At 41.2% G+C, this 24,781-nt stretch overlaps 2 protein-coding genes across 2 annotated transcripts in view; one reads left to right on the plus strand and one right to left on the minus strand.

Annotated features, from left to right (window-relative positions):
- Positions 1 to 7,948: 7,948 nt before the first annotated feature.
- Positions 7,949 to 12,766, plus strand: LOC129824544 (myosin light chain 1, cardiac muscle-like). The gene is made up of 6 exons (XM_055884230.1): positions 7,949 to 8,096; positions 10,708 to 10,735; positions 11,446 to 11,595; positions 11,869 to 12,042; positions 12,298 to 12,375; positions 12,485 to 12,766. The coding sequence occupies exons 1-6, from the start codon at positions 7,995 to 7,997 to the stop codon at positions 12,511 to 12,513; spliced, it is 561 nt and encodes a 186-aa protein (XP_055740205.1). The 5' UTR covers positions 7,949 to 7,994; the 3' UTR covers positions 12,514 to 12,766.
- Positions 12,767 to 19,636: 6,870 nt separating this feature from the next.
- Positions 19,637 to 24,781, minus strand: part of LOC129824178 (corticotropin-releasing factor receptor 2-like) — an 87,113-nt gene continuing 81,968 nt past the window's right edge. The window contains exons 11-12 of the mRNA XM_055883610.1: positions 24,230 to 24,271; positions 19,637 to 23,529 (exon numbers count right to left, since the gene is read on the minus strand). Coding sequence (XP_055739585.1) covers positions 23,389 to 23,529; positions 24,230 to 24,271 — 183 coding nt within the window. The 3' untranslated portion in view covers positions 19,637 to 23,388. The remainder of the gene's footprint in view (positions 23,530 to 24,229; positions 24,272 to 24,781) is intronic.

The following is a 24,781-nucleotide window of genomic DNA, read 5'->3' on the forward strand; positions in this document are numbered from 1 at the left end:
CGCACTAGTATGAAGGTGCGTGTCCTTAGCCCGGTGCCTCCAGTTCCGGCACCACGCACCAGGTCTACAGTGCGCCTTATCCGGCCAGAGCCATCCGTCTCACCAGCGCCATCTGAGCCATCCGTCTCACCAGCGCCATCTGAGCCATCCGTCTCCCCAGCGCCATCTGAGCCATCCGTCTCCCCAGCGCCGTCTGAGCCATCCGTCTGCAATGAGCCTGCAAAGCCGCCCGTCTACCATGAGCCTGCAAAGCCGCCCGTCTGCCATGAGCCTACAGAGCCGTCCGCCAGACAGGAGCCGCTAGAGCCGCCCGCCAGACAGGAGCCGCTAGAGCCGCCCGTCAGACAGGATCTGCCAGAGCCGCCCGTCAGACAGGATCTGCCAGAGCCGCCAACCAGACAGGATCTGCCAGAGCCGCCAACCAGACAGGATCTGCCAGAGCCGCCAACCAGACAGGATCTGCCAGAGCCGCCAACCAGACAGGATCTGCCAGAGCCGCCAACCAGACAGGATCTGCCAGAGCTGTCAGCCTGCCATGAGCGTCGAGAGCCGTCAGCCTGCCATGAGCGTCGAGAGCCGTCAGCCAGCCATGAGCGTCGAGAGCCGTCAGCCAGCCATGAGCGTCGAGAGCCGTCAGCCAGCCATGAGCGTCGAGAGCCGTCAGCCAGCCATGAGCGTCGAGAGCCGTCAGCCAGCCATGAGCGTCGAGAGCCGTCAGCCAGCCATGAGCGTCGAGAGCCGTCAGCCAGCCATGAGCGTCGAGAGCCGTCAGCCAGCCATGAGCGTCGAGAGCCGTCAGCCAGCCATGAGCGTCGAGAGCCGTCAGCCTGCCATGAGCGTCCAGATTCGTCAGTCAGCCATGAGCTGCCCTTCAGCCAGAAACGGCTATATACCCAGAACTGCCCCTCAGTCCAGAGTTGCCCCTCTATTATGATCTCCCTCTCTTTCTTGATCTACCTCTTTATTCTTATCTATCCCTCTGTCTTGATTTATTCCTCTGTCCAGGTGCTGTCCCTGTCATGGATGTTACAAGGAGGATTTTGTGGGATATGGGTGGACATTTTTAGGGGTAGATGGAGGTTGGGATTGACTATGGTGGGGTGGGGACCTCGCCCGGAGCCTGAGCCACCACCGTGGTTAGATGCCCACCCAGACCCTCCCCTAGACTTTGTGCTGGTGCGCCCGGAGTTCGCACCTTATGGGGGGGGTTATGTCACGTTCCTGACCTATTTATGTTAGTTTGTTATGTGTGTTAGTTGATCAGGACGTGAGGTTGGGTGGGCATTCTATGTTTTCTGTTTCTGTGTTGGTTTTGGGTTGCCTGGTATGGCTCTTAATTAGAGGCAGGTGTTTGGCGTTCCTCTTAAGAGTCATATTTAGGTAGGCGTTGTCACAGTGTTCGTTGTGGGTGATTGTCTTCCTGTGTCTGTGTAATTGTTTGCACCATACGGGACTGTTACGGTTTGTTCGGTTTGTGTAGTCTAATTGTCCTATTCGTGCGTTCTTATTGTTTTATGTAAGTTCGTCGTATAGGTCTGTCTTCACCGTTTTGTTAGTTTATACAAGTTCGTGTCTTTGTTAAATAAATATGTGTTCAAACTTCGCTGCGCCTTGGTTCCCTCAATACTCCTCCTTTTCGGGAAAAGAGGAGGAGGACCGCCGTTACACGGAAGGTCAGTCCTTGCATCCATAGCTCTGACTATGCATTTGAGTGGTTACATTTCTCCAACCCTATCCCTCAGCTTTTTCCCCGAAATGGGGGTAGAGAAAACGCTTTGTTATTGTTTCTACTGCTTATTGCTGCTTTAAGTCTACCTTGCCTCTTTCACACAGGGCTCTGTAGTGTTATTAACTTCATTTGCCTTTAATTTGATAGGCAGGTAGAGTGAGCTTCCTTGCAAACCTCACAGAAGTTAAATGCACATTTGCTGCAAACTAAATAGTGTGGAACAAAAATGTTGCCAGAAGTTAGTGGAGAATCTGTGGTAAACCTTTGGCAACAATAATATGAATTGCCAATAGAGGCAAACAGTTCGCCAGGGGTTTGTTTCTGGTTGGCAATTCTCCCAAGATTCAATTTGAATTTGTGGCAAACCTGTGCAACAAGTTCCAAGACCAGTATGAGTTGATTTCACGTTGGTAGACAAAGCAAAACTTCACTTTTGCAGATGTACACCCTTCCCCTACACATGGTGTTGGGGAAGAGGCTAGAAGGAGGATGCATCAACACCCAGCGGTGGAAAAAGTACCCAATTGTCCTTCTTGAGTGAAAGTGAAATTCACCCAGTAAAATACTACAGGTATAAGTTAAAAATTATATGGATTTAAATATACTTAAGCATCAAAAGTAAATGTAAGTGCAAACCATACGGCATCATTTGCTTGTTTTTTTTAATTTACGGATAGCCAGGGGCATGCTCCAACACTCAGACATCATTTACAAACGAAGCATGTGTTTAGTGAGTCCGCCAGATCAGAGGCAGTAGGGATGACGAGGTATGTTCTCTTGATGAGTCTGTGAATTAGAAAATATTCCTGTTCCACTAAGCATTCAAAATGTAACGAGAACTTTTGGGTGTCAAGGGAAATTGTATGGAGTGAAAAGTACATAATTTTCTTTAGGAATGTAGTGAAGTAAAAGTAAAATGTGTCAAAATATAAATAGTGAAGTAAAGTACAGATACCCCCCCAAAATACTTAACTAGTACTTTAAAGTATTTTTACTTAAGTAATTTACACCACTGTCAACACCCTTGAAATATGTTTGATGTGCAATCACTCATAACACTTTTTTTGGAGTGATAAATCAGTATACTCTCTTCAAGATTGCCACGGTAAGCAAAAATCATGTATTCTCAAATATAGCCCATACATTAATTATTTGTAACAATTAGATCTTTCATTGCTTTAAACTATACTGAACAACAATATAAATGCAACATGTAAAGTGTTGGTCCCATGTTTCATCAGCTGAAATAAAAGATCTCAGAAATGTCCAATACATACAAAAAGCATATTTCTCTCAAGTGTTGTGCACAAATTTGTTTACATCCCTGTTACTGAACATATCTCCTTTGCCAATATAATTCCTCCATCTGACAGGTGTGGCATATCAACAGATGTTGTAGAGCATGAACCTGCAGAAGCGGGTCACTGCTTTGATGTTTACAGAGAATGACAGGGTGTTGTGCAGGGTCATGCAAGGTTCTTTGCACTTTGGGAGGGCAACACTGTGGAGTTGTCAACTGTGATGGAGAGGTCTTTGAGCGGGCAGGCCTTCCCCGGGAGGAAGAGCAACTCCGTCTTGTCGAGGTTGAGCTTGAGGTGGTGGGCCGGCATCCAAGTTAAGATATCTGCCAGGGACGCAGAGATGCGTGTCGCCACCTGGGTGTCAGCATAGCATTGACAGGAGAGACCATGTGAGGATATGACGGAGTCAAGTTACGTGGGACATATAGAAAAGAGGAGAGGGTCTAGAACCGAGCCCTGGGGGACACCAGTAGTGAGAGTACATGGTGCAGGATCGGCCTGTCAGGTAGGATGCAATCCAAGAGTGTGGAGGATCTGATGGTTCACGGTGTCAAATAAGTAGATCTAGGAGGATAAGAACAGAGGAGAGAGAGTCAGCTTTGGCATTGCGGAGAGCCTCCGTGATATGGAGAAGAGCAGTTTCGGTTGAGTGATCCGTCTTGAAGCCTGACTGGTTAGGGACAAGAAGATTGTTCTGAGAGAGATAACGAGAAAGTTGATCAGAGACAGCATGCTCAAGTGATTGGAAAAAAAGAAAGAAGGGATACAGGTCTATAGTTTTTGACGTCAGATGAGTCGAGTGTTGGTTTATTGAGGAGGGGGATCAACTCGGGCCATTTTGAAGTCGGAGGGGATGCAGCCAGTGGTCAGGGATGAGTTGATGAGGGAAGTGAGGAATGGGAAAAGGTCTCCAGAGATAATCTGGAGAAGGGAGGATGGGATGGGGTCGAGCGGACAGGTTGTCGGGCGGCAAGACCTCGCTAGTCGCAGGATGTCATCTGGAGAGAGAAGAGAGACATAGGTCAAGGCGTACAGTGGCTTGCGAAAGTATTCACCCCATTGACATTTTTCCTATTTTGTTGCCTTACAACCTGGAATTAAAATGGATTTTTGGGGGGTTTGTATCATTTGATTTACACAAGATGCCTACCACTTTGAAGATGCAAAATATGTTTTATTTTGAAACAAACAAGAAATAAGACAAAAAAAAACAGAAAACTTGTGTGCATAACTATTCACCCCCCCCAAAGTCAATACTTTGTAGAGCCATCTTTTGCAGCAATTACAGCTGAAAGTCTCTTGAGGTATGCCTCTATAAGCTTGGCACATCTAGCCACTGGGATTTTAACCCATTCTTCAAGGCAAAACTGCTCCAGCTCCTTCAAGTTGGATGGGTTCCGCTGGTGTACAGTAATCTTTAAGTCATACCACATATTCTCAATTGGATTGAGGTCTGGGCTTTGCCTAGGCCATTCCAAGACATTTAAATGTTTCCCCTTAAACCACTCGAGTGTTGCTTTAGCGGTATGCTTACGGTCATTGTCCTGCTGGAAGGTGAACCTCCGTCCCAGTCTCAAATCTCTGGAAGACTGGAACAGGTTTCCCTCAATGATTTCCCTGTATTTAGTGCCATCCATCATTCCTTCAATTCTGACCAGTTTCCCAGTCCCTGCCGATGAATAACATCCCCAGAGCATGATGCTGCTACCATCATGCTTCACTGTGGGGATGGTGTCTCGGGGGGATGAGTTGTTGGGTTTGCGCCAGCCATAGCATTTTCCTTGATGGCCAAAATAGCTCAATTTTAGTCTCATCTGACCCGAGTACCTTTTTCCATATGTTCGGGGAGTCTCCCACATGCCTTTTGGCTAACACCAAATGTGTTTGCTTATTTTTATCTAGTCACTCTTCCGTAATGCCCAGCTCTGTGGAGTGTACGGCTTAAAGTGGTCCTATGGACAGATATTCCAATCTCCGCTGTTGAGCTTTGCAGCGCCTTCAGGGTTATCTTTGGTCTCTTTGTTGCCTCTCTGATTAATATCCCCCTTGCATCGTCTGTGAGTTTTGGTGGGCGGCCCTTTCCTGGCCTTTTTTAGTAATGGATTTAATGGTCCTCCGTGGAATGTTCAAAGTTTCGGATATTTTTTATATCCCAACCCTGATCTGTACTTCTCCACAACTTTGTCCCTGATCTGTTTGGAGAGCTCCTTGGTCTTCATAGTATTGCTTACTTGGTGGTGCCCCTTGCTTAGTGGTGTTACAGACTCTGGGGCCTTTCAGAACAGGTGTATATATACTGTGATCATGTGACAGATCATGTGACATTTAGATTGCACACAGGTGGACTTTATTTAACTAATTATGTGACTTCTGAAGGTAATTGGTTTCACCAGATCTTATTTAGGGGCTTCATAGCAAAGGGGGTGAATACATATGCACCACCACTTTTCCATTTTTTTGAATTTTCTGAAACAAGTATTTTTTTTACATTTGACTTCACCAATTTGGACTATTTTGTGTATGTCATTACATGAAATCCAAATAAAAATACATTTAAATTACAGGTTGTAATGAAACAAAATAGGAAAAACACCAAGGGGGTTGAATACTTTTGCAAGTCACTGTGGGGTAGTTCTGTGTGAATGAGATCAGTGGACTCAATAGGCTGAGTGAATGGTAGCAGGTGTCTTCAACATTTTTTCAAAGTGGTTGACAAAGTCATCTGCAGAGAGGGAGGAGGGAGCGGGTGGAGAATTAAGGCGGGAGAAGGTGGAAAATAGTTTCCTAGGGTTAGAGGTAGAAGCTTGACATTTACAGAGGTAGAGGGTGGCTTTATCAGCATATACAGATGAAGAGAAGGTAGAGAGGAGGGAGTGAAAGAATGATAGATCCTCCGGAAGTTTAGTTTTCCTCCATTTTTGCTCAGAACTCCCCATTCTTGACCGCAGATCGGCATTTCAAAATACTGCCTGGAATTCCACATGAGTTGTGTACACAGGGTACACTAAATTAGAATGTGTGGGGAGTGTCTGTAAAGCCTACAGGGAGAGCGAACAGATATAGAAAACACACACATCATTGACAAAAATACAAAAGAGCAAAATGAGAATCCTGTTAATAACTTGGTAAGATACTCAAGTGAGAGAGTGGTGTGGAGCCTTCTTCTCTGTCCTTATTCGAACAACTCCACAGAACTGTTTTTGTTTCGGCGACCATCATAGTTTTGCGACAAAACTGCTACTAACACGACCGCCACTTACAGCTGCCGCAGAGAAACCAGGGGAGGCTGAAAAACTAACACGAATTGCTAATTGCTTAGCAGAGGTGGAGAGAGCACCTCCGTGTACTATTTGCTGATTGCCTAGGAGAGGTGAAACCACCCCCCACCTCCCGATACAGCCACTGATGACCAAAACAAGTCACAAAATGCCCTGCCTGTTGATCCTGATTGATGTGTCAACAACTATCTGCGGTATATGAGCAGTCAGCAGTTCACACACCAAGTTGGCCATTGGGAAGACAGGCAGCACTTAAAGTAGATGGCCCTAGCTAGCAAAAATACAATAGTAGGCCACAACAGATAAAGACAAAAAAAATGATAGTTATCACTCCTGGAGATACCAGGAGTTTTCTAGTTATAGATTGAAGCACACTGAGATGGAACCTGAGAAGCCGGTTATAAACAGTCAGAAAAGAGATGAAACCACTCCCCCTCCAGTACAGCCACTGATGACCAAAACAAGCCACAAATTGCCCTGCCCCTTGATCCTGATGGATGTGTCAACAACTATCTGCAAATAATCAGCAGTCAGCAGTTCACACACCAAGTGGACAACTGGGAAGACAGGCCGCACTTAAAGCAGATAGCCCTAGCTAGCAATAATACAATAGTAGGACACAACAGATAAAGACAAAAAAATTATAGTAATCACTCCTGGAGATATCAGGAGTCCTCTAGCTATAGAATGAAGCATGGCCATTTGAATGCAAGGAGATACCGTGGCGAGATCCTGAGGCTCATTGTTGTGCCATTCTTCCACTGCCGTCACCTCATGTTTCAACATGGCCCCATGTCACAAGAATCTGTACACAATTCTTCGAAGTTTAACATTTCCCAGTTCTTCCATGGCCTACATACTCACCAAACATGTCACCCATTGAGCCTGTTTGGGATGCTCTGGATCGACATGTACGACAGCGTGTTCCAGTTCCCGCCAATATCCAGAAACTTCCCACAGCCATTGAAGAAGAGTGGGACAACATTCCACAGGCCACAATCAACAGCCTCGTCAACTCTATGCGAAGGAGCTGCAGACCGGATACTGACTGGTATTCTAATTCACGCCCCTACCTTTTTCTTAATGTACAGTATCTGTGACCAACAGATGCATATCTGTACAGACCCGCCATGCTTACCCACACACACGTCCTCCGGTCCTGTCCTGTCCTTGGGAGACAATACTCAGTCATTAGACAATATTTAATCTGAGTGTAGAGTATTTGCAGGGTATTATCAATATTATTATAGCAGCATAATTTGAGTCACATTCACCGTCTGTTTCTCAGATGATCACCTGCCCTCAGTGAACACCTTTAGCTCAATTAACTGGTAGATCAAAGCACTTCAGATACAACACTGTGATTGACTTTTAAACAGACCGGAACACGTCAATGGACTAAGTAGAAATCGCTGGATTCAAGGCTGAGGATCCAGGTGGGGGAATTCTATCCAAATTGGTTTCCTAGTAGCCTTCTTGATGATGTGCATCCACAGCCTGTTGTGTGTCTTAAATAGAAGCACAGAGCATGGCCTTTTATAGTAGTCCCCCTATTGTTGGCAGCATTGCAGTCAAGGAGGGGGTGAGGAAAGAATAAAGGGCCCCAGCCACTCCAGAACACCTCTACCCAGTGTGTGTTAGCAGTGTCCTTCCTCCTGTGTCCACTGAGTATAGTCGTGCATCACAATGGCGCCCAAGAAGAAGGAAGAGCCCAAAGAAGCACCCAAACCCAAGGCCCCAGAGCCTGAGCCAGTCAAGATCCCGGAGTTTAACCCCACAGAAGTCGTGGTACAGAAAAACTCCTATTTTCACTGGTTTGCATGAAGGGAATAGGTTAAATATGATGAGCTTTGGATGTGGGTGTTGGATGGGGGAAACATCAACATAACAATGTTTTTATTTTATTATTTGTTATCTTCGAATGTGTTTAAAATGATTTGTTTATTAGGGATTTATTCAAGATGAAAAAGGTGTGTTAATCATGTATTTATTAGATGCTAAAATTGTAACTGGGCTATCATACAGCACATCATTTAACTATCATTTGGGTGAGGTTCCATTCTTTTCATATTCATCAAATTGATAAGAAAAATGAAATACTCTTAATCTCAACATCAAGTCGTCTATCCACTTGAGGACAAAATGGACCTTTCAAGGAGATGGTAATAACAGTTTGGTCTTCCATTGATAGTCATCTGTGTTTTTCAAGAACATTAGAGACACCATGTGACGTGAACAGGGCAGTGCATGCAAATAGAAGTCCTACAGTTCAGCAGTTTGGACATGGTTTGATTAAAGGTCCAATGCAGCCATTTTTAAGTCACTATCAAAAACTGTCTGTGTAACAATTAAGTACCTTACTAACCACGTTTCCATCCACAGTTTTTATGTGAATGAAGTCACCATAGATTTAAAAAAAAGTCACAACAGCTATGATGGAAACAGGTAGTTAAGGTACAATTTTGTAAATGCCGACAGATCATTTGTTTGTTTGACATGGTGGGATCTTTTTGTGTAGGTAAAATGTATTATGCGAGAAATGGTGGTGGAAATGCTTTTATGTGAAAATATTGATATAATAAACATCATATCGAATAAACTTGGAGTCACGCGATGGTATAGTGTGTGTTCCTACCACTATGACTAGGGAAACCATGCAGCTTATTAGGCTACAGATTAGATAAGTTATGATGAACTTCAAGGGGTGGTGAAAGTACATGGTAATGAGCTTGATGCTCATTTTCAATAAATAGCGAGGGTCATATTCTGGTGACATGATGATTGATGCTTGACTGCCATTTGACAAATGAAGATATTCTTGTTCTTATCCATGATAAACTCACCATGTAGACCACCCTATATCTGCGAACTGTTGACTATTTAACGCAACAGTTTTTGTGACAAAACTATCGGTAGAGTTGAACATATGATGGAAACACATTGAACTTTAGATTTGTATTCGGTACATGAAAACATAAGCAAAAAATTACATATTGTGTGCACTACATCATCACTCACTGACTTTCCCGCAACAAGTCAGTTTGGTGGAAACACACTACTGTTGGGAAAAGCCGCATATTTTCTTCATGCGGATTTCGCATGAATATTCGCATGAAGATCTGTCGCCAATTGGATGGAAACCTAGCTAGTGTGACTGTTTTCAATTAAAATGGCCAAAAAAACACATCTAAATGCTTCTTAGCAAAGAGTGGTCGGACGGAGTGGGTAGGGGAAAATGTAACTAGCTGTTATTGGTATAGAGGTTTGGAACCCTCTTTCTTATTGGTCTATTAACTAATTTACTGCCTGGTGATGTCAAAAGTCAGGCCAAAACTCCATCCCACCAAAACAGGATGACATTTCAGGCAGTCATTTCAAACAGCTCTTACACTAAAAGGGCATTATCATAATTGTCACAATTTCACAGTACTATTCCAACCTCATATTGTGGAAATATATATATAAAATCAAGTTTTTGACCGCACTGGTCCTTTAAAGATAAGATAATATGAGTAGCATGACGGATTGAAGAGGAACAATGATAATTAACATGACAGGCAAATATCTACATGCATTTCAAGACCTTTATAGAGCATTTTATCTTCATACTACTATTTACATCATCACAAGTCACATTATTTTGGACTTAAGCAACAGTATCTTGAACTTGATGGAGCTTAAAGTTGGTAGAATATTGGCTTACACCAGACAAAGTTTGTTTCTTGCTGACTCTGCCTCTTCTATATAAGTAAACATTTTCATAGTTGAGGGAACAGCTGTATTATGTAGTGAGGTTAAAACCACTCAATGTGATTGTAATTATGGCCATGCATAGCAGACCACCCAAATCGGAATGCCTTATTTGTGAATAAAAAAAAGAAGAAAGTGCAAAGATAAATACATATATTTCTAACCAAGGCCAAATATTTTAAAACATGCAAAAATGTGGGATTTGAAAAAGTTTTGCACAACATACACAATAGGAAAACCGCCAAGAGCGTTTACGATCGTGAACAAGTGCAAGAGGGACGTTCCTTTCCTATCCTCATTACATGAAGGATATCAAATGAATATAAATAGGATTTTAATTCAGTTTTAGGTTAGACCTTTGAAGTTTTTCAGATAACCTGAAAGGTTGGTGAAGCACAATTACATTTTCATGTCCTTCTCCTCCTATACTCCTCCATTTTCCATTCACTTTACATTTAGGTTCGTTCAGAGTGGGGGTACTACTACCATCAAGGCCAAAGAGTCATGCCTTATGTATTTGACCTCAGTTTTTTAAAAGTGATTTTCACTGTTGCTCACAACATGCAGTTAACTATGTTGTTGACCATTTTAAATCACTACTTTGTGTCCACCTCCTGAACCAAATTGTTAATTTTGTTTTTCCTTTCAGCTTGAATTCACCCCTGAGCAGATTGAGGGTAAGATTGAGATTGTAGTTACAGTTGTGACCTGGAATGGTACACTTATTATAATAGAAGTTGTTTTGAGGTTGTATTTTAGTATTTTTGAACATGAGAATACCAAGAAGTGCCTCATACAGTTGAGATGACTAATTAGAGACTGTTGGCATTTGATAGGCTGAGAGTTTGTTCTCTAGTCATTAGCAAATTAAATTAATGGTTTGTGGAAGTGTTCTGAGTGCAACAATATCAATTTACATTCATTTACAATGTTGTGTGACAGATGACAACAATCATGCCTTTTCTCCATTGACAGTATTGTTTTTAAGTGGACAGATGTATTTGAAAGAGCAAGGGATCCTTGTAGCTCAGGTGGTAGAGCACGGTGCTTAAGTTGCCATGATGGTGGGTTCAATTCCCAGGACCACCCACATGCAAAATGTGTCCATGCATGACTGTAAGTTGCTTTGGATAAAAGTGTCTGCTAAATGGCTTATATTACATACAGAAAAATGTTATATATTGAAAGCAGGAGGCAATCACCCTTTGATTTCCTCACCACTTCAATACATGGTGGCACACTGTTAGCACACCACAGATTGTGGCATTTCCAGCCTCTCCTCAAATTGAGATATGCATGCAGTGAGACCTACCTGCCAGACACTCAGAAAGCTAAGCGGAATAGCTTTTAGACACACAATGATACTTTCGTGTTGCTCTCTCCACAGATTTCAAGGATGCTTTCCAGCTGTTCGACAGGACACCACTCAATGAGATGAAAATCACATACGGACAGTGTGGTGATGTGATCAGGGCACTGGGGCAGAACCCCACCAATGCTGAAATCATGTACGTCCTTGGAAAGCCCAAGGCTGAGGGTAAGTCCATGCAACAATCTATGATCAGTTTTATATTTGTGTTTTTCTAAAATAAAAACATACTGCTCAGTTTGCTTTCTTCGATGTTTCATCAATAAGCTTTTAACATGTAGCTATTATTACTTTTTATATTTGAAATCTAATAGAGGTAATCATATATTTTATATGTATTCTTTTAATTCAGTCTAAGTCAATGTTATACATTTCTAACCCCTGTGTTGGTGATGGTATGGATGGTTTCAATGACATTTGATTTTATTGTTTCATACACAGAGATGGCAACAAAGATGATGGACTTCGACAGCTTCCTGCCAATCCACCAACACATCTGCAAAGCCAAGGACCGCGGCACATATGAAGATTTTGTTGAGGGTCTGAGGGTATTCGACAAACTGGGCGATGGCACGGTCATGGGCGCTGAGCTCAGGCACGTCCTGGCTTCACTGGGTGAGTCCAACACCCCAGACATCTTTAACATACACCATACAATAATACAGACAAAAATAGTTTGACCTTGCCTGGTTCCACAATGTATGTGCTGTAACCAACTCTTTATTGTCATACCGTTGACAACGTTAGAAGAGTTGGCTAAAGCACATTCATTAAGGGACCAGGCTAAAGTAGGCTATAAAGGTTTTAGGGCAGACTCAATTTCAATGGTATTAGAAAAGGGAATTGAACAGTATTGTTGATTGGTTGAAGGTGAGAAGATGAAGGAGGATGAGGTTGAGCAGCTCATGACAAACCAGGAGGACGCCAACGGCTGTGTAAACTACGAAGGTAAGAAATGATACCCTCTTCTTGCTATCGTTGACTAAACATTCCAAAACATAGCTTTTAAATCAATCAAGATTTCTGTATGTAATTCCCTGTCTATTTTTCCTCGCAGCTTTTGTAAAACACGTCATGGCATCTTAAAAATGCTGCCAAGACACCTGATAGTTGAAGACAGGTGATTATTCATACGTTTATGGAAAGTCCACACCATGTCCCTGATCCCATGTGCTCATCTCATGTGCTCATCCCTATGTGCCCAATTGGATTACTATTCCATCAGGTGACAGGACCAATTAACTTCAACTAATTGTTCATTGTTTTCATTTGCTCCCCATCTTGTTCACTCAAATAACAAATGTGATTGTACTATTCATTTGTGAATCAAAACTTGTGATTAAACAGAATGATTCATTATTATAGTATTGTAGAATACTTCACTTCCGAATTTTACCTATCGTAACTGATTTTCCTTAGTCAGATTTTCCTTGCCATGTGACGGTATACTGTATTGGGGTCTAAGGTCAATGCGGCCTCATGTAGCCTACATCCAATAGAGGGTGTCATTGGTCCAACTAATATACTTTACCAAACAATCAGCTCACAGTGATACATGAAAAGAAACTGGAGAAAAAAAAATCAGAAAAGGAACAGGCAAACTCCGTATGGAGGTCCTTCATATTCATACATCGACCTCGACAATTCTTCTAACTGCATCAAGTTAAGCTTTGTGAACAATCTTAAGAAATCTTTATAGAGATGGACTCAGTTTGACATGTGTGCTCTTTAATGTAATATATTTCATTCACACACAGTCAGTAGCCATTGTAGTCTCTTTATCACACACATTCACATTCCAGGCAGACACCGTGTTTAATGAATCATGTGGCCAAGAAGTGAAGTCACTGTTCTTCCATTGTCTGGTCTGTCGAGACATCTTTGCAAGCTTTACTTAAGTCATTTTCACTTGAAAGGAAACACCCCGCTTAAAGTTATAGCAAAAGTCAGAGCTGATTAAATCTGTCAGTGTCCACACGGAACAAGGACACCTTTTTATGTCTCCATTCTTCTCTTCTTTGGTTGATCAAATCACACAACCTATGCCAATTTAATGATGCCACTTGATTTTCCTGGTTGCAGACACAAGAGGGCAGACATGTATCAAGTACTGAAAGAAAAATTACAATGAATATGTCAGAATAATACCAAATTTATATATTATCAGGATGGATAACAGCTTAATTTCAAGTATAAACTGAAGAAAATCTATCTAGTTTATAAAAAGTAAAGAGTTTGTTCTAAATATTACAATGTAGTGGATGTATAGGCCTACATTATATTATATTAATTGGCTTCTTACCTTCAACAAATAGATTAAGCCAGTGGTCTGAAAACCAGAGACCTTTCAGTGGCTGTGTTTGGTTTGTTAAATTGATTGTTTCCAGTAGGAAAACACGCCATAATCACCTGGTATTACAAATCGGATTTAAGATGATTGGATAACTGTCCGATTACAGATCAGTAGGTCTACATCAGTCGCCAGTGTCCACATGATGGCCTTTTTTCTTTTTCAATATTTCCATTTCAGTATACATTGTAACTTATTTACCTTTCATGTGGATAATGTCTTGCTATTTTGATTATCTGACTCCTAGGAAGAGTAGAGTGAACAGCAGTCTCTCAACTCATTGTCCTAATGTGCTGTAGCACTTCAGACATGTTGTTTTAACCCCAGTCCCCATGGCTCAACCCCAGGAAGACCCCCTGAATGCTGCTCTCTGTACTAACTGACACTGAAAGTGAATGCTGCTCTCTGTAATAACTAACATTGAGATTCATTAAGCCTGAATGACTTGATAGACGAACCATTTACCTGCGAGTCTATCTGGTAGTATTAGTCATACATTTTTACAGTACCCACAAATTATATTTGGCTTAGGTGAAAACTAGCATGTTGTTGAGTAAAATATTTGTTAGATTTGTACAGCCCACATTTCAAGTTATATTCCAATGTTTTCCCTGTCTCCCTTTTCATTGTCTCCAACCTTGCAATTGAAAAGGCTTTGGAAAAATGTAACACGAATAGGCTGGAAGAAGACTTGATGTGTAGCAATATCAGTGTAAGTTAATTAACTCTTATTCACACATCATGTGATTTAACAAGTGATTTTGGAAAACATTGGGACCTATTTACAGTCTAAAATTAAGTACATTGACTTGCGAAAGTATTCACCCCATTGGCATTTTTCCTATTTTGTTGTCTTACAACCTGGAATTAAAATACATTTTTTGGGGGGGGGGTTGTATCCTTTATTTACACAACATGCCTACCACTTTGAAGATGCAACATATGTTTTATTGTGAAACAAACAAGAAATAAGACAAAAAAACAGAACTTGAGCGTGCATAACTATTCACCCCCCAAAGTCAATACTTTGTAGAGCCATCTTTTGCAGCAATTACAGCTGCAAATCACTTGGGGTATGTCTCTATAAGCTTGGCAATCTAGCCACTGGGATTTTTGCCCATTCTTCAAGGCTAAACTGCTCCAGTTCCTTCAAGTTGGATGGGTTCCGCTGGTGTACAGCAATCTTTAAGTCATACCACAGATTCGCAACTGGATTGAGGTCTGGGCTTTGCCTAGGCCATTCCAAGACATTTCAATGTTTCCCCTTAAACCACTCGAATGTTGCTTAAGCAGTATGCTTAGGATCATTGTCCTGCTGGAAGGTGAACCTCTGTCCCAGTCTTAAATCTCCGGAAGACTGAAACAGTTTCCCCTCAAGAATTTCCCTGTATTTAGCACCATGCATCATTCCTTAAATTCTGACCAGTTTCCCAATCCCTGCCCATGAAAAACAACCCCACAGCATGATGCTGCCAACACCATGCTTCACTGTGAGGATGGTGTCTCGGGGTGATGAGAGGTGTTGGGTTTGCGCAGACATAGCGTTTTCCTTGACGGCCAAATAGCTAAATTTTTGTCTCATCGGACACGAGCATCTTCTTACATATGTTTGGAGAGTCTTCCACATGCTTTTTGGCGAACACCAAATGTGTTTGCTTATTTTTTTCTTCAAGCAATGGCTTTTTTTCTGGCCACTCTTCCGTAAAGCCCAGCTCTGTGGAGTGTACGACTTAAAGTGGTCCTATGGACAGATACTCCAATCTCCGCTGCGGAGCTTTGCAGTTCCTTCAGAGTTATCTTTGGTCTCTTTGTTGCCTCTCTGATTAATGCCCTCTTTGCCTGGTCCATGAGTTTTGGTAGGAGTCCTTCTCTTGGCAGGTTTGTTGTGGTGTCATATTTTTTCCATTTTTAAATAATGGATTTAATGGTGCTCTGTGGGATGTTCAAAGTTTTGGATTATTTTTTATAACCCAACCCTGATCTGTACATCTCCACAACTTTGTCCCTGACCTGTTTGGAGAGGTCTTTGGTCTTCATGGTGCCGCTAGCTTGTTGGTGCCCCTTGCTTAGTGGTGTTGCAGACTCTGGGGCCTATCAGAACAGGTGTATATATACTGAGATCATGTGACAGATCATGTGACACTTAGATTGCACACAGGTGGACTTTATTTAAGTAATTATGTGACTTCTGAAGGTAATTGGTTGCACCAGATTTTATTTAGGTGCTTCATAGCAAAGGGGGAGAATACATATGCACCACAACTTGTCCCTTTTTTTGAAACAAGTAATATTTCTCATTTCACTTCACCAATTTGGACTATTTTGTGTATGTCCATTACATGCAATCAACATAAAATATCTATTTGATTTACAGGTTGTAATGCAACAAAATAGGAAAAAAATCAAGCGGGATGAATACTTGTGCAAGGTACTGTATCATACCCCTTTCTTCCCTTACCACTTTTTGCTCCATCAAAAAAGGTTGATTCGCTCCCTCTCCTGACCTTGTTTGGCTATCTCTTCCTCTCTCATCTTGAGAAACATTTATAGATCATCACCATCATCATTTCATTTCCCCAGCATCTTGCATCATACAGTTGAAGTCTGAAGATTACATACACCTTCGCCAAATACATTTAAACTCAGTTTTTCACAATTCCTGACATTTAATCCTAGTACAAAATCCCTGTCTTAGGTCAGTTAGGATCACCACTTTATTTTAATGAATATGAAATATCAAAATATTAGTAAAGAGAATGATTTATTTCAGCTATTATTCCTTTCATCAAATTCCCAGTGGGTCAGAAGTTAAAATACACTCAATTAGTATTTGGTAGCATTGCCTTTAAATTGTTTCACTTGGGTCAAACGTTTCGGGTAACCGTCCACAAGCTTCCCACAATAAGTTAGGTGAATTTTGGCCCATTCCTCCTGACAGAGCTGGTGTAACTGAGTCAGGTTTGTAGGCCTCCTTGCTCGCACACACTTTTTCAGTTCTGCCCACACATCTTCTATAGGATTGAGGTCAGGGCTTTGTGATGGCCACTCCAATACCTTGACTTTGTTGTCCTTAAGACATTTTTCCACAACGTTGGAATTATGCTTGGGGTCATTGTCCATTTGGAAGACCCATTTGCGACCAAGCTTTAACTTCCTGACTGATGCCCTGAGATGCTGCTTCAATATATCCACATTATTTTCTTCCCTCATGATGCCATCTATTTTGTGAAGTGCACCAGTCCCTCCTGCAGCAAAGCACTCCCACAACATGAAGCTGCCACTCCCGTGTATCACGGTTGGGATGGTGTTCTTCGGCTTGCAAGCCTTCCCCATTTTCCTCCAAACATAACAGTGGTCATTATGACCAAACAGTTCGATTTTTGTTTCATCAGACCAGAGAACATTTCTCCAAAAAGTATAATCTTTGTCCCAATGTGCAGTTGCAATCCGTAGTCTGGCTTTTTTATGGCAGTTTTACTGTGTTTTACTGTGGATATAGATACTTTTGTACCTGTTTCCTCCAGCATCTTCACAAGGTCCTTTGCTGTTGTTCTGGGATTGATTTGCACTTTTCGCACCAAAGTACATTAATCTTTAGGAGACAGAATGCTCTCTTTCCTTTGCGGTATGACGGCTGCGTGGTCCGATGGTGTTTATACTTGCGTACCATTGTTTGTACAGATGAACGTGGTACCTTCAGCCATTTGGAAATTGCTCCCAAGGATGAACCAGACTTGTGGAAGTATACCATTTTTTTCTGAGGTCTTGGCTTTCTTTTGATTTTCCCATGATGTCAAGCAAAGAGGAATTGAGTTTGAAGGTAGGCCTTAAAATACATCCACAGGTACACCTCCAATTGAGTCAAATGATGTCAATTAGGCTATCAGAAGCTTCCAAAGCCATGACATCATTTTCTGGAGTTTTCCAATCTGTTTTAAAGAACTGTCAACTTAGTGTATGTAAACTTCTGACCCACTGGAATTGTGATACAGTGAATTATAAGTGAAATAATCTGTCTGTAAACAATTGTTGGAAAAATTACTTGTGTCATGCACAAAGTAGATGTCCTAACCAACTTGCCAAAACTATAGATTGTTAACAAGAAATTTGTGGAGTGGATGAAAAACACATTTTAATGACTCCAACCTAAGTGTATGTAAACTTCCGACTTCAACTGTATATGTTTTTTTGCATAACCAATGTTAGGAGGCTACATTCATATTAATCTGAAATGTTGCTCCAGAAAACATTGAGCTGATTGAAGGTCCTAGGCATCCTTAGATAAGCTTCATTCATGTAGATATTTAGGGCAACTTTTTCTATCTGCAAAACTCATAATAGTAGCCAAAATGATTGTTTAAGTTGGATGGAGATGCGTTGTTGAGGCCCCTTCGCTCCATTTTAAGCGAACGCGACTTAGTCAAGCTATCAAGGCATGAGGCGAAACCCAGATGCAGACACAGGAGGCAGATGGTTGGAGTCTTACAATTTGTATTAATCCAAAAAGGGGTAGACAAGTGAATGGTCGTGTACAGGCAAAAGGTCAAAACCAGTTCAGAGTCCAATAGGTACCAAAGGGATGGCAGATTCAAGGTCAGGGCAGACAGGCAGGATGATCAGGCAGGCAGGATGATCAGGCAGGCAGGATGATCAGGCAGGCAGAATCAAGGTCAGGGCAGGCAGGATGATCAGGCAGGCAGGAAAGTAGTCCAGAGTCAGGCAGTGGTCAAAACTGGGAAGACTAGCAAAAGAGAATAGAAAAGGAGTACGGGGAAAAACACACTGGTTGACTTGACTAAACATACAAAACGAATTGGCACAGAGAGACAGGAAACACAAGGATAACTACACTGGGGGAAATAAGCGACACCAGGAGGGGGTGGAGACAATCACAGGGACAGGTGAAACAGATCAGGGCGTGACACAAGCAAGCACAAGGACCCCTGTGATATTCATTTAGTTCCGTTTGTGTGAGGTAAGCAATGTCAGATGATGACTAAGTAAAGTATATATTTCATGTAAAGAAATCTAATCATAACATACAGTATGTCAAAACTTTTTCTCGCCATGCAGTTATGTCATCATTTATTATTAGCCAAGTTAATGATTGGTGAAATGCGACTGAAAATAGTCACAGGGAACTTGAGGGACATATTACAAGTTGTAGGAGGACTCAGAAGGATATGCAGCCATAGCCCGAGAGGCACATCAGATCCACAAACACATTTTATTCATCTGTCAAGCAACAGAAGCATAAATTGTCTGGAAATGCTGGAAATAAGTCTGGAAATGCTGGACAAGATTGTAGGTAGCAGCCTTACAAACCAGAGAGAATATTTATTTCAATCTGAATATTTTTCCACATGTAATTGTCACAACAAGCCTTTATTGGCTTGAATCAGAGATGCAGATAATTGTTAGGGCTATATAACTCACAGCGAGTACAGTGAAAGTGCTGCTACACCTCATTCCATCCAACTACAGTGAGAATAGTAGGAAACCCAATCCACATGTACAGTCTATTTTTTCTTCCTTAGGCCATCTTCAGATACTCCAATGAGTCTAGCATCTGCATGTAAGGTTAGCATGCCATGGAGTCAGTGTAGCCAGCATCCTTCATCATGCAAATATTTATTCTATTCAATAGTTTTAATGGCAGTCTGTGGTTAGAGATGTTAAGCACTTATTAAGCCCTTATTGGGTCAAAGAGATTCTAATCCAGAGCACTGGTATAATGAAATAGAATGAATACAATGCACAACATGCAATCCTTCTCCTCATTGTCTCCTCAGTGAATACTGATTATTGAATGAGTCTGACTAAGTCTGGAAATACTGGACAAGATTGTAGGTAGCAGCCTTACAAACCAGAGAGAATATTTATTTCAATCTGAAGATTTTACCACATGTACTTGTATAAATGCATATCAATCACACATATCAGTACAACAATTAATATAGAAACATAGTTTTTGCTCTTTACACAATGTTTTTCTATAAGGCAACATTGGTATTTCAACAAAAAGCCAAAATGCATTTATGTACATTAATACGTCATTAATTCAAACCTACATAAGAGAATGGTGAAGCTATACAAAATATGAAAAAGGTTGGAAAAAGTGCACTGACAACAAGTAAACATATGCAGGTAAACATGTTTCACATCTTTGGTGAATATGTCATTTTGAATGAATTACTCATAAAGAAAAATACAACTTTCAATCTCAAGTTTTAGTTGGATTTCCATTGGTGAATTTAAAACTCTGCTTACTTTTTATTAACATTCATGGGAGTGCTGTATGTCCAGAATTGTGATGGATTCAATAGACTCAACACATCATGGAAAGTACAATTTAAACTGTAAAATGAGAGATGGTGATACAAACAAGTAAAATAACATATTCATACCTTTCTATGATTGCTTACTATGGTTGTAGTTATTCATGTAACCTGAATGCTCTGAATTTTCTTAATGAATTACTACGGTCACTAACAGTAAAAGAGAAAAAAACATATTTACTTCATAAAATGTGTACAAATACTGTATTAATTACAATATACAACAAACTTTAAACTAGTTGATGTACAGTACAGCAAAACACTTTTGTTATACATGTTTTATCGCACTCTTTGAAAATTGTATCTTATTTTTAGACCTTCTCAACTAGAACCCCTAGATATGATTAAAACTGCTCCAATATAAACATTCAACTTGGAGGCACCTCCCAAACATAAATAACAAAATTATGTTCAACCAACAGGGTTTAGTGTTTTAGGACAAGAAAATAGCTAAAATATTTACAGTTTTTCACATACAGTAGTTTATTGGCAATTTATTTAGATCTTGGGACTGTTTGCGTGAAAACTATTTGCTTGAAAAGTTGGTGGTATTCAAGAGAGGAATTGCACATATGGAGTGAGTCACATTTATGAAAATATAACACAGGAAACTGGTACAAAGTCAACTCTTTCATAAGCAAGTCAAGGGGTGTAAACTCTAATGAACATGACAGGTTCATCCTTTATTCTATGGTACCATATTATTTTCACAGTAATTACCGAATGATGAAGAGAAAAATAACTGACCTTCCAGGAGTACATCTTTCATTACAAGCAATTTGATAAAATATAATTGGCTGTTGTACAACATAAATGTGGTTCTAGTCCAATTTCAATGCCAGGAAAATGTGTAAAGCAATAATTAATTCTGACTTAGTCACTGAGCTGTACCTACGTTATTTTAAAAAACAGCAACTCTCAACAGATGTTATATAGTTTAATTTGAGCATCTTGCTTACTATATACTCCCAAAGAATATTTTTTGTACTTTTACCCCTTTTTCTCCCCAATTGGTGGTTACAGTCTTGTCCGATCGCTGCAACTCCCCTACAGACTCAGGAAAGGCGAAGGTCGGGAGCCATGCATCCTCTGTGTCACGTTCCTGACCTTATTTCCTTTGTTTAGTATTGTTTAGTTGGTCAGGACGTGAGCTGGGTGGGCATTCTATGTTATGTGTTTCTATGTTGGGTTGATCTAGCCTGATATGGTTCTCAATCAGGGGCAGGTGTTTTACGTTTCCTCTGATTGGGAATCATATTAAGGTAGGCTGTTTTCACTGTTTGTTTGCGGGTGATTGTTGCTGTGTCTGTGTTTGTTCGCCACACAGTATTGTTTCGTTTCATTCGTGTGTTCCTTCCTGTTCGTGCGTTCATGTTTTATGTTCTGAAGTACAGGTCTGTTCACGTCGGTTTGTTATTTTGTATTTTGTCAAGTGTTCTTTGTGTTCGTCTTTATCAAATAAATCATTATGTAATCACACTACGCTGTGCTTTGGTCCGATCCTTGCTCCTCTTCAGACGAGGAGGAAGACGAGCGTTACACTCTGAAACATGACCATGCCAAGCCGGACTGCTTCTTGACACACTGCTCGCTTAACCCGGAAGCCAGCTGCACCAATGAGTCGGAGGAAAGATCATCCAGCTGGCGACCATTGTCAGCAAGGTGACATTAGTCGCCAGCTGGATAATGTTTCCTCCGACTCAAGGCCAGCTGTGACAGAGTCAGGGACCGAACTCGGGGCTGTAGTGATGCCTCAAGCACTGCGATGCAGTGTCTTAGACCGCTGCGCCACTCGGGAGCGCTGTATACTCCCAAAGTAACTAAACTATGATGTACATGGTTGCTTATAAACCTAAATAGATGTATACAATGCATTAAACAAATACCCCAGATCAGTGAGCTTGTACTCAAAACCCGTCTAATTGCATAATTTCTACAATTCCACATTTTAAGAACTTAATTCCCTCGGTGCATGGGTTCTACTGTTGTATTTTGCTGAATTTGTATTATAATACAGGGGGGGCCTGGAGGGAGAGGAGGCTAACACCCATGCAGGTCAGACCGTCGGTCAGTCACTGGCACAGTGCTTGGCATGTTGACCTGAGCAAACATTAAGGAAGCCAAAGGAAGCTCTCACTTATCAGGCTCTATCTCTCTCTGGCTCCTGGACCCAACAGTTTAGTGCTGACACTGATTAAGTATGGCACATTGGGATTTGAAAGAGAGAAAATAACTATGTAAAAAGGATTTAATGTATGCACAATGTACTGTACCTTTAAATTACTCCTATTTCTCTTGACTTGGGACAGCTGTGGCATTGCGTGGACTGAAATCAGCGTCGGTTCAGTGTTTAAGTAAGTGTTATGTAAAAGTCTAAGAATCACAGTCCTATCTCCATTATTTACATAATAAGATAATGGATATAATCTGAACTCAAACCCAGTGAATGATAGCTTTGATCTATGATTACTCATCCAAATAAGAGCAGCCTTAGGGTTTTTTTATACAGAAGAGAGAAAAACACATCATTGACGATGTGCTGCTCAAAAGCATTTGAGAATGAGTGGCAGGGAACAATCTTCAAATAAATTAGCCTGAAAACAATTATACAATTGAATAGCTCTTAGGGTGACATTTTGACAAGCAAAAAAGGGATGCTGATGACAAACCAAACGATATCACTTTGAGTCTGCACGTTCCTTCTTTCCTTGGTGATTAACAGTATCATTTGATCTCTCTCTTTTCATCCCATGTCTGCTCTGTTTATACACATTCCTGCTTATCCCTGCACTCTCATAGACATGAAACAATTAAGGGTTATGGAAATAAATGCTGCTACAAGTACAGTAGAGTACTGAGAGTGATTAGGGTTTCTTTTGACATTACCACAGCTTTTTTTGCCTCGTCAGGACTGGTCCTTGACAGGTCGACATTCCTGACCTATTCAAATCCAACCTGGTGTAATACAGTATGAAAACAGCTATTAATGCATTGCCAGTAAGACTTTGACTCTGCGATCACTTCACAATGTTCATTTGGAGAGGCGGCTTTGCCCATCTGTTCTGAATTTACTTCTTTGCCACACGTCCAAGGAGGTTGTGTTACAGTATTGTATTTCGGAAATCCTAATGGTCTCTTCCTCAAAGCTCTCTATATCTGTCCTTATGCAGCTGGGGTAAGAAATAAAGGAAATAGACAACGTATGGAGAGGTGCTTCAAGACAAGTCTCTTCCCTAGAAAAATGACATTTCCAAAGGTGACCTTTGGATTTGGTCAAACGGCTGTGGTCTGTTTTATACTATGGAAGCTGATCCTGGTGGGTGAGGTGGGGAGGGACATGGCACGTGCCACGCGCACTCTCAGGGCATGGTTGTCCTGCCAACGATGCCATCTTTTCCTGGCTGCTGAGCGCACCTGGAAGATGACAATTAAATATTGTATTAGTGGTGGGCAGCCAGTCTATCTGGTAGGACACACAATATCTAGGGCACAGGAAATCTCTTGAACTTCAATTAACATATTTTATTTAACCTTTATTTAACTAGGTAAGTCAGTTAATAAGAACAAAATCTTATTTACAATGACGGCCTACCCAGGCCAAACCCTCCCCTAACACGGACGACGCTGGGCAACTTGTGCGCCGCCTTATGGGGCTCCCGATCACGGCCGGCTGTGACAGTAGTAATGCCTCTAGCACTGCGATGCAGTGCCTTAGACCGCTACGCCACAAACAATCTTTACAAAATGGTACAGAACCATATACAGTGAATAGCTTCAAAAGTATCCACAGTAGACTTCAATCAGTGTCTTTTTTCCCATGTGTATATATCAATGAAAGCTTCATAGATGCAGTTGAGAACAGCAGAAGCAGGAGGGAGCCAGATTTTTCACAACCCTTTTTATGGCACTTTGAATTTCAGCAATGATGGACCACTAAAGTAAGGGGGAAATTGGTCTAGAAAAATAGAGAGCATCTTCTTTAAAGTTTGCAAAAGAAAATAGCCTGCAGGATAACGATGGTAAAAGTAGGGTCTCAGGACTTTTTGTCCACAGCCTCTCATAACGGTCCGCCACATAGCGAAGCCCACGCGTGAAAAGACCATTGTTGACTAACCTCTCCATTAAGAAAGCAGTAGAATACTGACACAAAGAACCCCTGGAAAACAAGACAGAACAACGTTAGAATGTACAGAATGTAACTTCATATGTAAAATCTGTTTTCATAGATCTTTATTCATTCACTCAAATAAGGATGTACAATAATCAATTCACTCAAATACGGGTGAAGTCACTCAAATAGGGATGTACAATATTGGACAATAATCACCTATTGGTCAGATATTTTATAGTGAGTCCAAGTAATCAGATGGCCACTCAAGGTGGGCTAGCAATAGGCTTTTTTTTTTAGAGTGAAAATGTGATTCATGTAATAAAAATGCCACTTTCTGCAAAGTGTTACCAGTGGCGGTCAGTGATGTTTTTCATTTTTCATGAGCATGGCCTTATTTCTATGAAAGCATATTGGATGACTGTCATTCATATCCATTTTTCCAGTTCAATGTAACAGTGATAGGTTTAGGCTACTACATAATAATAGTACTCTAATTTTCCTTATACCCATCATGAGGTTGCTATAACTTAGCCTATGAATCAACGTTTACAATGT

This window comes from Salvelinus fontinalis, chromosome 26, assembly GCF_029448725.1.
Source record: "Salvelinus fontinalis isolate EN_2023a chromosome 26, ASM2944872v1, whole genome shotgun sequence".
NCBI lineage: Eukaryota > Metazoa > Chordata > Actinopteri > Salmoniformes > Salmonidae > Salvelinus > Salvelinus fontinalis.

Coding starts and splice junctions, on each gene's coding strand:
- LOC129824544 (XM_055884230.1), top strand. CDS start 7,995: ATGGCGCCCAAGAAGAAGGAAGAGCCCAAAGAAGCACCCAAACCCAAG. Junction 8,097..10,707: donor TTAACCCCACAGAAGTCGTG/GTACAGAAAAAC, acceptor TTTTCCTTTCAG/CTTGAATTCACCCCTGAGCA. Junction 12,376..12,484: donor CGGCTGTGTAAACTACGAAG/GTAAGAAATGAT, acceptor TTTTCCTCGCAG/CTTTTGTAAAACACGTCATG.